A 13,727-nucleotide genomic window follows, 5' to 3' on the forward strand; every position below is an offset into this window, starting at 1 on the left:
ATTGCTCTTTGCTCCTCACCTGGAATTGAAAGTTGGAACTGATGGATGTTAGATTGTTAGAGCTGAAAATTTTCTGGATGGGCCGGGGTATTCTAGTGGAAAGAGATCAAATCAGCCCTCACAAGATTGTCTCCCACAATGTCCCACAACACATTCCCGCCCTGTATTGAAAACATCTGATGATGATACCAGAAATGACAGAAATGATGATATTATTATTATTAGATGTTCCCAATACACGGCAGAAATGCGCTGTGAGATGTTATACACGGTTAGAATGTGGTGTGAGACCTTATGGGGAGCAATCATGTGGGAGGCTGATTTGAACTCTAGCTGAAAGTTCAATTCTCTAATCATAACGATTTGGGGGTGATTGAAAGTTGTTATTTCAATTCATGGTATTTGGTTGCATATAATGCCTAGTACTCATAAATACAGCGTTTGCTTGATAGAAGAGAATTCATGCGATTTGAATTTTCGATGAGTGGATAAATAACTTATCCATCCTCTAGAATAATATTGGATATCTGAAAAAAGAAAAAACAAAACAAAAAACTTTTCATCTACCCCACACAAGATTATTGCAATTCCGTAAAACCCACCCGATTACTCCCCCCATTTTTTACATGGCCTAAAGAATCAGTGCTAAGATTGTAGTTATTGCCTGCTTTGACTCCTCTTATCTTATACGGTTAACGGCCAATCCAAGCCCATCCCAATGCATTGGACCTTTTTGTCTCTGACCAAGGTGAAGTAGGTTAGGCAATGTCTGAGTTGCGAGTTGCGACGTGGGAGAACTTCGATTCTGGGTGCAGAAGTCCTCTTTGGATTTTGGCATGCAATTACTGAAGGGCATCTCATACACCGATAGTGTTATACGAGAATTCTTAGGGGTGCTCACCGATAATGGAAAACCGGTAATTAAACCAAACTGAAATCTACCGATTAACCGGTTGACTGGTTCAGTTAACCAGTTTGGTTCGTCAGTTTTTCAACTTTTTATTTTTTACAATATAAATTATAAAATATATAAATATAATAAAAAATATTATATTTTAAATAAATAATATATCATATATTATAAATATATATTTATATATAATGTATATTTATTAATTTATCATATATAAATACATATAACATACACAAATATATATAATATATAAATATATATATACCAGACGATCCGATTAAATGCCGATTTTCTATATTGATTAACCAAAACCAAACCGACCGATTCAATTAACCAATTTTTTGATTCGATTTCAGTTGGTTTTTTTGGTCGATTCGATTTTTCATTTTTTTTGGCTCACTCCTAAGGATTCCTCCTTGCCATTGCCAATTGCCACACTTCAACATAGAGCTCGCCCCGCCCCTATCACACAAGCTGCGAGCAGATGCGGACCTTCATCTTCATCTTACGAGCACACATCTCTTTTAAGTTTTAGCCATTACAATTCACAAACATGATTGATGGTGCGTAGATTCAGACGGCAATTATCCATGTTGTCTTTGTCATATTCTACACTCGTGGCACACCTTGTCAAGGTTCCTCTCGTCAAACAACAAAATAAAAACTTGGCAGTGTTGGAACGAGGATGCCCCTTGCCATATTAAGTACAAGGTGCCCTCCTCAACCGTTTCAAGACCCATTACAGAGGATCAGATCTCAACACAGAATGATTTGCCTCCAAAGTCCAACCTACAAATTGATTACATGAAAAATATACCAAAAATAAATAAAAAAAAAAACATGAACAGATGATAGGAAGTTCTTACCTTGACATGGATGTACAAGTGGTTTGCTGTAAGTGTCAAAACAAGGCATCCAAAACCAAAATTCATGGCTGTTATGTTTAGGCTAATACTATATAAGCATAGGTATAAAAGCAAACATAATTGTAATAATAAGTCCTTGTTAAACCTCACACCATGGAACCAGAGAGAGCCATACATTTTCCTTGCAACCAGGCCAACCGTTTCTCGTTTTTCAGGGACACGAACGTCTCCCTCAGATTGGGGTTCTCAAAAAGATCCAAAGCAGCAAAATAGATGTTCTGATCAACGCCTTGTATCTCATCCAATGCTTTGATGCAACTGGAAATAGAAAATTGGTCATTAGCCTGCGTCATTGCAACTGCTCTCAGCTTTGAAGCAGCCGCCATTTCTAACATAGCTTCTGCTATAGCATCACCAGTAGTCCCATCACAGTTTCTCATTCGAAGGCCCTGACCCGATTGTGTCTCAGATCGACGCTTCTTTCGTCCATCGAGTGTGTCCGGTCTTGAAGGTGAGGAAGAATCATGTTGTGCAAACATTGATGGCCTTGAAGGGTTAGCAGGCGTTTTTGCAGTTTTTGGACATGATGCGGTTGCAGGAGTCTCCATCCCGGTCATCTCTTTGTGTGACTCACCATAGTGACTTGACTGGGCATACCTACCATCAGCCCCTTTCTCAGAGAATATTGTGCACAGCTGTTCATAAATAGGACAATCCTTGAATCTGATAGTCTCGGGCTTGGGTTGTACCTATTAAGTGGAAGTTATCAATAACATAAGTTTCATTTAAGATAAAAAGAATTTCAGAAAGAGTATGGTACCTCAATGAATTGTTCCCCTAGTTCAAATTCATTTGTTATCATGCATTGAGATCCATCCAATCCAAAGCCATCTTGATCAAAAACTGATTTCAAGTTGTAATACCGTGTTCGTAAAACCACAAGGTGTTTCCTCAATTGTTTCTTATCAAAGTTTAGGCCAGTTTGTCGGTTGAACTCATCACGTATATGCTTCCATGTTTTCTTGTCAAAAACATTGTTTGTCCTCTTGTTCCCCAGTTGAACTTGCTCTACCACCAGGTCTGCAAATATCTTATCAAGGGATGCTGTCCACCTTGTCCTCAACCGGTCTTGCCTCAATTTATATTCACTGGATTGACCATCCATCTACAATTTCACAAGTAACTGTTAAAAGAGGGTATGAGAAGAAATGCATGGCAAATATCATGCGTCACATTTGAACCAAAATAACATCCATCCACACAAACAGAAAACCACTTTTCAAAGGCCTCATAGACATAGGAAGAAATGGTATATGCTAAATGGTCCTAAAACATGCATACTCTGAACAAAAATTAGAGCTTTATTCACTTTTATCAATAAAAAAATTAAAGTTAGGGTCATAACTTGGACTACCATTGTCCAAGAGATCAACTGATTAGCATGTTAATGGTACACCAAAACTTATCAGGTCTGGTAACAAGGCACTTGTATGATCTGTCTTTTTCTTTTCAATTTTACCCTATAAAATGATAAATAAACAGTTAACCATTTGAAGAAATTCTTTTATTCCTTTATTCCCACTAACAAAACTGAAATGCCTCAGACTCTTCAACCATCAGAGGTTCACTTACCAAAGTTGTCTTTGTTGCATAGAGTGTTAGCTGAAACACAACAGTCATAATGCATTTCTCACAAGGTCAGAAAATAAGAAGATATATTGAAAATTAAACCAAGGAAGAAAGACTAGTTATGCTTCTGATAAGATTATATTTTTTGCAATACATCAAAAAAAGAAAACCCCAGTGACAACTATTCTAAATCTAAAAAGTAAGGGTATATTGCAGATTAGTACCCTGTACTTTGGGGTAGTCTCACTTTAGTACCCAAACTTCAAAATGTGCCACTGCAGTAGCTAAAGTCACAAAAACTGCCAGTTTAGTCCCCACCGTTTAACAGTCCATCAGTTATCTGTATCACATGATGACACGTACAACTTGGAACTTTTAAAACTACCCTATGGAAGAAGACACTGTTCATTATCTTCTTCCTTGAGACTGAACCAGCGAAGCAGTGATCTTCCTTCCTTCCTTTCATTGACAAGAGATAATGCCAGAGATCTTTCTTTCAATGACCTTTCAGTGACAAGTGACAAGAGACACTGTTCATTGTCTTCTTCCTTGAGACTGAACCAGAGAAGCAGTGATCTTTCTTTCCTTCTTCCTTCCTTCCTTTCAGTGACAAGAGATAATGCCACCTGTTAACAAAGGCCCTATCGGTAGTCCTCCACATTTGGAGCCAATGTAGTCCAATAAACCACAGATCTTTCCTCCATTTCCTTCTCTGATTTTAACTCAGATAGAGAGATGTCCTTCACCACCGAGATGTCCAAGACTTCTGACTTCCCCTTCCCTGAGACCTGCACAGAAAAATTACTATAATGCTCCAAAATCCCATCCAACTCCTTGAGTAAGTTCTCCTGCCCCTTGGATGCGATAGTCAGACCATAGTTACCAAATTCTCCAAACCATGTCGACTTTGGTTTCTTCATTGTCAAAGTCAGACCCTTCATCGATGGGAACATGGAGAGTGAAGTACCAGGAATCATTGAGCTTGATGACAGCCTCGCCCATGGCAAGAGGCCATTGGATCTCATTGTTGGCATGAGCAAGAACAACAACAACGTTTTCACCCTACCAGAGACAAACGATTGTCAGGTCACTGCAAGTGAGCTCAATACTGTATTGCCTGTTGATGAGATATACAATGGTACTGGGAATCTTGACGAGGACCTCGTCAAAAGATTGTATGGGAAGCAAATGGAGCATGAGAATGGGCAATTTCATGGATATCGTCCTTGTCTGGGAATAGGTTCTCGACAACGTCGTTCATGCAATGGAGGGATAGAGGGAAGAACAGGAAGAGGGCTTGGAGTCCTTCAACCAATTGGACGAATCGATCACAAGATACACAGAAGATGAAGATTTGGGGTTTGAAATGAACGGAGATGCAGTTTCTGAGTTTGATTTGATGACTTGTTTCCAAGGTCTTCTCTGTACAAGTAGTTAATCTAATGAGTGGGCATCAATCATCATGCAGGAAACTTTTTTTGGATCAAAATCATTCTAACTATCAAAACACAGCTAATGTTCAGACCTACCCGTCTATCTGTGTATTGCATGATTGCATCACAGATATTTTATTACCCACAGTAATGTTCATTAACGATGGGGGACAAAACTGGCAGGGAGTTCACGTACTGCAGTGGTACGTTTTGAAATTCAGGTACTAAAGTGAGATTACCCCCAAAGTATAAGGTACTAAGTAATCTGCAATTTCCTGAAAAATTAACCACTGTTGTAGGTCTTAGGCAAGGCCAGGCCACTTTTTATGCTATAAATACAAGGCTATCCCTGAAAGTAGGCCTAGTGGGTGGGAGTATGCATATATGTAAAAAAGGCCACTGCCTAATGTTGATCCCAGCTATCTGGGGTCTTAGGAGGAGCAGGCTGGATATAGACCTAAGCTTTGGCCTCCTTTATCTTTATTTATTTATTTATTTTGCCACAAAGTAGACACTCTTAGACTCAAACCCACATTCTTACACTTGTCAGCCTGAGATTTTACCTTTACACCAAGCAATGGATATGTGTTTGTGGTATGAATGTTTCTGTGTATTCAGAATGTTTACCTCTTGCCATAATTCATAAAAATGCATCAACATAACTGCCTTCAGCAAGTATATATGTTTATGTTTATGGATGTACCACCTGTGATTATGTATCATGTGGGTATATATAAACTTTTTTTATCAGCAACACAAAATTGATTCATTAGATTAAAAAATAGAGATACAACAAAGAGTTGTGGGCACAAAAAAAAAGCCCACCCAGAAACTATTCACTATTTACAGAATTGCCCACAACATAGATTGTCTTTGAGTTCCTTGCTTTTGCCAGACCATCAACCAAACTGTTTGCAGACCTCCTTATCCATCTTATTTGGATCATCATATCTTTAGAAATCTGCTTGAATCTCCTGAATTCATTCCTTAACTTCCATATGATTCCTTCCCTTTTTTTAACCAGCCCACAACTACTTTTTAATCACCTTCAATAATCAGCTTAGTAATCCCCATTTCTTTAGCTTTCTCTACTCCATAGACTGCTGCCAATAATTCTGATCTCACCACATCTCCGTGCTGAATAGGACCTGAGTACAAAGCTAGAATGTTTCCATTTTCTTCCCTAATTACCCCACCAATACCTGATGGTCCAGGATTGCCCATACAACTACCATCAAAGTTTAATTTCTTCCACCCAACACATGAAGGAGACCAGGCCTCATTATCTGTTGTTATTTTGTGAAAAAATTATACATTAATTCTTAGTTATCCACTCTAAACAGAACAGCAAAAGGAAAGAGCTCTGTGGTTGAAGAGAAGAGAGATGAAAAGGGCAGACCAGTCCACGAGGCTCCCGCCAATGCGGGGTCTGAGGAGGGATAGATGTATGCAGCACATACAGAGAGGCTGCTTCCAAAGAAGAGAGATGAAAAAAACATTATGAATATTAGAACTAAATATGGTATTCACTTTGAGGGCAAAAATTGTACTCAAATTTATGAGAAGGATCAATTATTTGAAGTACTATTTTGTTAAACTATTTCCTTAAAAGGCATAAATATTGAGGATAATAAAAAATTGTCCTTGAGATATCGGCAGCAACAAATTGCCTCTTGCTACTTTTTGTATAAGGTAATTAGATATACATAAATATTCACAGATTTATTATGCAATGCAAGTATAAATAAACTTGACTTAATCAAGGCTAGACCAAAATCAGAAGACCATGTCGGCATAGGAGGGCTAAAGTACAAACAGACACCCCTAATTGCAATTTGCAAACCAACCTTTACCATGTGTCTAATCCTTTTTCACGTGGTGTATACATTGCAAGTGCTACCTGCTAGTAATCACTCACAAAGAACACAATTTTCTCATTTTGGACATTAATAAGGCTCTCCCATTCTCACATACCAACAATGATTAATTCTATCCAGGTCCGCCTCCCATTCATTTCTTACAACTTACAAGAACATGGTGAGATAACATAACCTGTCGAGACATAGCTTCATTTACTTTCTCTTGTAACTTGTGGCATAGAGGATCTTCCAGTGGTATCATATATCAAACTATTGTTTCTATAGAACTCAATAATTGAAAAGATTAGCAACTAGTGAGACAAACAGAAGGAAACCACCTGCTAGTAATGACTCTGAAAACAAATTATACGACAATTGAGCACTGTCAATATTAGGAAGGCTCTCCCTTCTCAAATACAAACAATTACCATTTTTGTCCAACACTCCAACTCCAACTCCCATTTCTAAGAGGAGCCCAGTCTAGGCACAAGTCATAGCTGCATAGACTTCTCCAATCCCTCAACTGCAAAGCTTGCTTTCTAGGTATCCTTCCCCCTCCTTCTCACCATACTTCTTTGCTTCAGGTGGTATCATATGCCAATACTGCTTTTCTCAGAATGTGATAATTGAAAACTAGGAAGTACCGAGGGCATCCAGAAAATACTGTTAAGTATGCTGAGTTCATGTTAATGGCACTCCATAAGCTGTAAACGAGTATACTAAATGCAATATGACATGACCAAATGCAGTCCTTTAAAGTCCGTACAATCACTTAATGCACTCAAACTGAAAGATCAACCAGATTGTCAAGACTGAGTCATGTGTATGAAACACATATTCTCTGTATAAAAGGCTATAGACCCAAATGCAGGCCAGCTAAGTCAAATGGTCTGACTACCCAAGCCGATCTTTCATTCCTAACCAATGAAACAAGTTATAAAAATTCTTCCTAAAAGTATAAAGAAATGGTTACAAGAACATAATATGGTATGAGTATGAATCAGATCTTAAAGATGTGGTTTATATGCTCTCATGGTGATCATGGATCCATGGCAATCAATTTGGTTTTCTTAGGAAAAATGCAGATATACCATTTGCCTAAAGGGAAATCCACTTTTAATTTCTTATTCTGTCATTAATCAACTCATTGTTCTCAATTTCATGATGGATGGAGCTCATTTTTCCCCTGAATTCTAGCAAATATTATAAACTTGTATCCCACACCACTTTGTGGGGATTTTGTAATATGTATCCTTTGTGCTTTTTAATAAAATAACCTTTATCCATCTAAAAAAAACATTATAAACTTGTATCTTCAAGTTAAATAACTATTTACGTTAACTGAAAATTTTGAAAATAATGATGAAAACTATATTCACAATTACATAGTTTTGGAATCAACTATTCCACCAGAAATATTATGCCATGTACATAATTAACTACTTATATTGGTTGTATGTTACAACAAGCTGGTCAGTTGTTACTTGTTAAGAAACTTCCAACTACTCTTGGAGCAGCTTATGGGACCACTGCTTAGAAAAATTAATATTTAAGGTATTTGAAGTGAAGAAACCTTGAAGGCACCACATGCTAAAACAGAGCTAAAAAATGTGTTTGTTTTTATTAAAGAAACACAAATTATGTGACTCATTCTTTTCCTTGCAGTGCAACCCGCATACACACACAAGTGCAGCTTATGAGACCACTGCTTAGAAAAATTAATATTTATGGTATTTGAAGTGAAGAAACCTTGAAGGCACCCCATGCTAAAACAAAGATAAAAAATGTGTTTTATTAAAGAAACACAAATTATGTGACTCATTCTTTTCCTTGCAGTGCAACCCACATACACGCACAAGTGCATTGCTAAGAAGGGTCTCTGTCATCCAATAGAGTTAAAGGCTTTTGTAATTCACAGGTCTGGATTGGTAGAAGACTTGCAAAAATAGCCTTAGAGAGTATCAATGTTTTAAAAAACATATGAGGTTTATGCCTTGTGGCTCGCCTTGAAGAGACACTCAAGGAAAACACTTCAAGGCTCAATCTTGAGGTTCACACCTTTAAAACCATTTGAGGTATCATTTTAATTTAAAGCTTTTTAAGAACTTTTTGGTAATTAAGAATTCATTTCATTAAAGAGGTGGGTGAATGTTCCAGATACAAAGGAGGAATGAAAACACTATTCCATGATTACAATAAAACCAACAATCCTCCCCCCTTCACATCATAGATAATGGACTCCCATCCATTACAAAATTTGGAAACTGGAGCCCTTCAAAACCTTTCATAATTGATGCCCAAGAGAAGATGGATCCTTTGATTCTTCTCCTGATCACCATCTGAATTTCATTAAATTTCCAAGATTCTGCTATTCCTCTTCTTTTCATAGCCTCCAACAGATAGCAAAAGGAGTGAGATTCTATAAAACCCCTCTTTCCTGAATCCCTTGCTGCCCAAACCTCTGCTAACCATATAAGGCTACCAAGGAGTGATCCACTGTCTGCAAACAACTTAAGAAAATATTCCCTGGCCAGAATGGAAAAGCTATAAATAACTTTTAATGGTTGTTAAATGATTCTTAAAAATATGATGAGTTCATATAGAGCTCTTTTGTATGCTCTTTGTATAAAGAAATTGCACTTTGTTTGTGCATTTTTCTACGTTTTCCTTATTTAGGTTCATATTTTTCTTACAATGTTATAACTTATGTGGCCTATGTCTCGTGCTTCAAGGCTTATGCCTAACGCATCTAATGGCCTTGTACCTTGCCCGTTGCCTCATGCCTCTGTATTTTTTAAATTGGACCAAAGAGCCTAGTATGAAAATAGATTAAGTAAATAGCCCATTCCATTGAAATCCAAGCTTCAAAATTGATGCTCAGCATAGAAATATAGACCTGGATTAATCTAATGACAACTCTACCTAGCTGACAACCAAGGTATACAACATTTGCTCCTGTAATGAGCCAAACAACCTTGCCCTGATGATCTACTCTATCTCTGCCATGCGGAGAGGTGAACAAGCAGACCCAAACAACCCAGGTAGGAGACCTTCGTGATCAGCCAAGTGTTGAATCCTCCAGTCCACATCAGCCTTGTGTTGGTGGTTTCCCAAAAAAGTGTTTTCTATTCGAAGTTCTATTCTTTTATTATATAAATTAATCTGTATACATGTTACAAGTACTTTGAGGCTGAAATTTATACCATGAATAGAGGCAGCCAAGACAAACATGTAGCACTGTCAAATCAGTAAAAACAATATTGAAACAATACAAGTTGGTGAATATACTAAGTTACCCAACAAAATTGTCATATGGGAGATTCTTGGGTCATTTGGAGGAGCTATCTTATGACCAGTGTCAACATACAAGCTGTTCTTTTGTTGTATAGTCATTGTATCCTCTAAACCTTACCAAAGAAACAGATAACAAAACACCTTACAAATAACCCTTTCAAAGTGATGTCTCGCACTGGAATTAACATCTGTTTTCATACAACATAGAGAAAGAAATTAAAAAAAAAAAAAAACTGCTAACCCACGCCACAGGTATTTCTGAAATCTCACTGATCATCACAAATCACGTACCATCTAAAGTCCATTAAAGTCGATAAGAAGCAAGGGCCCAAACTCCCAGAGTTTCTATGAAAAGATTGAGCTTATGCCTTGGCCCACTGTAATAAATTCTAATTCTTCTTACTGACTGCTTCGAGAATGATAGCTCTTTTTCAAGCAATCAAAATCAGATTTTAGGGCCTGTGTTTAGAGATACCATCTTCAAATTAATGTCCTCGAAATGAGATTTAATCAGATAATCCACTAATGGATCAGACAAAAAATGACTGATTCACCATCAGGAGACGACTACTGAATGACCAATAAAATAATGGAGATCAAGTGCAATAAAATGAAAGAACTCGTGTATTATTTCGCATGCCAACAATTCTAGGTCACTAGAAACTTCAAAAAGTGGATATGGACTAAACTCGGTTAGAAATGTATACAACATAAATGAATAACTGTTACGGGAAAATCAAAAAAAAAATCAAAGAAAAGGAAGGCATCCAAAGAAATCACACACCCTTTTTCGGCTCAAGCTCCCCTTGAACTACGGCTTTGCTTCAGTGTCTCGAATTTGCCATTTCAGATATATTTTGAAGATGAGAACTGGAGAAATGAACCTTCTATTTAAAGCAATCAGAGAAAGTGTACATGAAAGAAACCCTAACCCTTATCAGAGAACCCGATTAGACGCAAAAGGGTTTATTTTCTTTCCGACTACAGCTCAAAGGAAGCCATAGATGGAGAAACAGTAAATGGAAGCAAAGCCCTAGCCCCTAGGCAAGAAGGAAAGCGAGCGGGGGAGACGGTGGGACTGCAAAATAAAGCCTAATCCTCGATGTTTTGAATAACGGGCATAACGACTATAACCGTGTCGTTTTTTCCTGATTTCCATCGAAAAAGTGATTCCATGAGGGTTCACTCATGCGAGGCCCTCTCTGTACCCATCAGATTGGAATCCACGTAACATTTGACGCCATTTCCTGAACTGTAGTGGTCGCTTGAAAATCCAACGATTACGAAAAGGGTTTCATACTCTGAAGATTGTGCAGTACCTGTGACCTCTCCCAAGAATATCCAGGTGTATGTTAATGTTAGATTGAGTTTTGTTGGGGTTAGGAGATGAAATTCAATAAAAAGGATCACAGTAGTCTACAAGTATATCATTTTGACTAGGGTTTGTGATGTGTTTGGTTTGAAAGAAAATGTTGGGAAAGAAAAGGATAGATAAGGGAATGAAAAGAAAATATTATAAAGATTTTCTTATCTTTTCCTTCCTTTTCGTATATTTTCTTTTAAACCAAACAGCCTGAATGAACCTGTTTTAATTTGAGGTTAGCCTCCGGTACTTTATGCGACTGAATCATGTGGCATGGGCTATGCCGGGTTAAGGTTGATCATTTATTATCCGGCCTGGTCCAGCTTTTCTTTGGTAAACCAGGCAGGCCCGGGCTTGCCTATTTTAACTCTGGCTCGGTCATGCCTGGTACACATTATGTTGATTGAAAGTATGTAATAAGTGTACATGTACATATGATACCTAAAGTAGGTATTACAAGAGTTTTAATTAGGCATGCAAGTTGGGTGAGTTGGGTCGAGTTTATGATTAATCCAAGTCCAACCCTAAAATTTGGGTTTAAGGTCTGAGCCAGAACTAAGTCCAAGGTCAAGCCCGATCTTCTCAATTCAAGCCTAGTCCGCACTGTAATTTGATGCACTCGGATTGAGCTCAGGCTCGAGTCGGGCTTAGGTTGGTCAATGAACCTGCTCTAAAATTATATATGTATATATGCATTTATGTATGTATGTATGTATGTATGTAAATATGTATGCAAAATTTACATATATATACATATGTATGTATGAGTGTGTATAGTTGGGCCAAGTTGGGGCATTCTAAGGGCTTGACCCAGGCCTGGCCTGAAAAATAAAAAAGCCCAACTTCTTGGGCTCGAGACCATCCTGAGGACCAAAAATCCAAGCCCAACTTGTGTACAATTTCGAGTTGGGTTGGTTCGAGCTCACGCTAGGCCTGCTTAAGTTGCACCCCTAGTTTTGTTGACCATTCAACTCGTGAATTTTGATGAATACCCCCTGATTGGGTATATTTTTATGATACTAGTTGATTGCTTGTACATTTATGTATATATAATTAGAAATATATATATATATATATATATATATATATATATATATATATATATATTTATTTATTAATAAAATGCATGTATAATTGTATTGTTTAGGTAGGTGTGAGGCCTTAACTTAAACCCAACCAAAGTTTGTGTTAGACCCAAGTTTTCTCGATGTTTTCGAACTACCATTGACCCAGATAGTCGAACTATTTCGATTCGTCCAGGCAATTGGTTTCATTTCACCCTTAACATGCTCCTTGGCCAAAAACCATTGATTTTGTCAACGACCCACTAATTTGGGGACGAGTTCTGGTAGGCAGGAGATCCGAGCTCTAACTTGGGTAGTCAAATCGTTGACCTATTCGATCCATTCAATAGTTTTTTGTTGTTTTTTTTCGAGAAAAATCCCAATTAGTACCTTGTACTTTGGGCCTAGTGCCACTTTGGTCCCCAAACATTAAAACGTGATAATTCAGTACTTGAACTTTCAAAATATACCAACCCATTAGTTATCGTTAACCAACTGTTAAATGACATATAAAAAAATATAAATGCCCTTTAGATGTCATATAATTTTCTTTATCAACATCCAAATACCCTTCTCCTGACATGGCAATGAAAAAATACCAAAGTTCTATTTGTTTTGTCCCATTTCCAACTTGTTACATCTTACATTGTTTCTAAGTTGTAGTGGGAATTAAAGCCTCACCTGCAAACTTCGATTACCCCAATTATATTCACCCATTGTTTTGTTGTTTCCTCATCACCAATAGAAAAGGACAAAATATTTGCCATCCCCTCCAGAACACTTATATATTTTTATATAAATTTGTCACTTGTCTCCTATTTATAGATTAGTTACTCCAAGTTAAAGTCAACCATGGCAACCGTGTATTTCATTTTAGGCAAATACATTAATGAAAAGCTCAAATTACAGTACTAGCAATAAGAAAAGGTGGAACAGAAGCCAACGTTGAAGCCTATGGGAAAGAAAGAGCATAATGCGCAATAGAATGTACAACCTTATTCAGCAACACAACAACGAGAAAAATACGAAATGGGTCTTCCTCTAAAACCGTATTCAACATTCTTTTTTTTTTAGAGACAATAACACAAAGAAGAGAACATAAAAAAAAAAAACAAAGAGAAAAAGAAACACAAAAACAACACATCACCCACAATTCAGTGACCTTAAACTACCAGGAGCAGCAGAAAAGGCAGTAATGTCTTTTAACATAGAACCTACCATCCATCTTAGGCAAGCATCTTTCTAGCAAAAGTTGTAAACTAGACCCATCTTGGCTACTGCATGAGCCAACTCATTAACTTCACGG

At 37.4% G+C, this 13,727-nt stretch overlaps 1 protein-coding gene and 1 pseudogene across 2 annotated transcripts; both read right to left on the reverse strand.

Annotated features, from left to right (window-relative positions):
• Positions 1 to 1,665: 1,665 nt before the first annotated feature.
• Positions 1,666 to 11,455, reverse strand: LOC148848972 (L10-interacting MYB domain-containing protein-like). 2 transcript variants are annotated; one of them, XM_088950939.1, is made up of 4 exons: positions 10,779 to 11,165; positions 10,286 to 10,453; positions 2,600 to 2,944; positions 1,666 to 2,528 (listed from the first exon to the last, which is right to left on the reverse strand). In XM_088950939.1, the coding sequence occupies exons 2-4, from the start codon at positions 10,286 to 10,288 to the stop codon at positions 1,926 to 1,928; spliced, it is 951 nt and encodes a 316-aa protein (XP_088807065.1). In that variant the 5' UTR covers positions 10,289 to 10,453; positions 10,779 to 11,165; the 3' UTR covers positions 1,666 to 1,925. The 2 variants fall into 2 exon arrangements, with proteins under 2 accessions (XP_088807065.1, XP_088807064.1); XM_088950938.1 differs by lacking the exon at positions 10,286 to 10,453 and having other exon boundaries at positions 10,779 to 11,455.
• LOC148848973 (protein EARLY-RESPONSIVE TO DEHYDRATION 7, chloroplastic-like) lies at positions 3,925 to 7,162 on the reverse strand (annotated as a pseudogene).
• Positions 11,456 to 13,727: the final 2,272 nt, after the last annotated feature.

Source organism: Nelumbo lutea, chromosome 6, assembly GCF_056320005.1.
Source record: "Nelumbo lutea isolate HS-2025 chromosome 6, American lotus-T2T, whole genome shotgun sequence".
Classification (NCBI taxonomy): Eukaryota; Viridiplantae; Streptophyta; class Magnoliopsida; order Proteales; family Nelumbonaceae; genus Nelumbo; species Nelumbo lutea.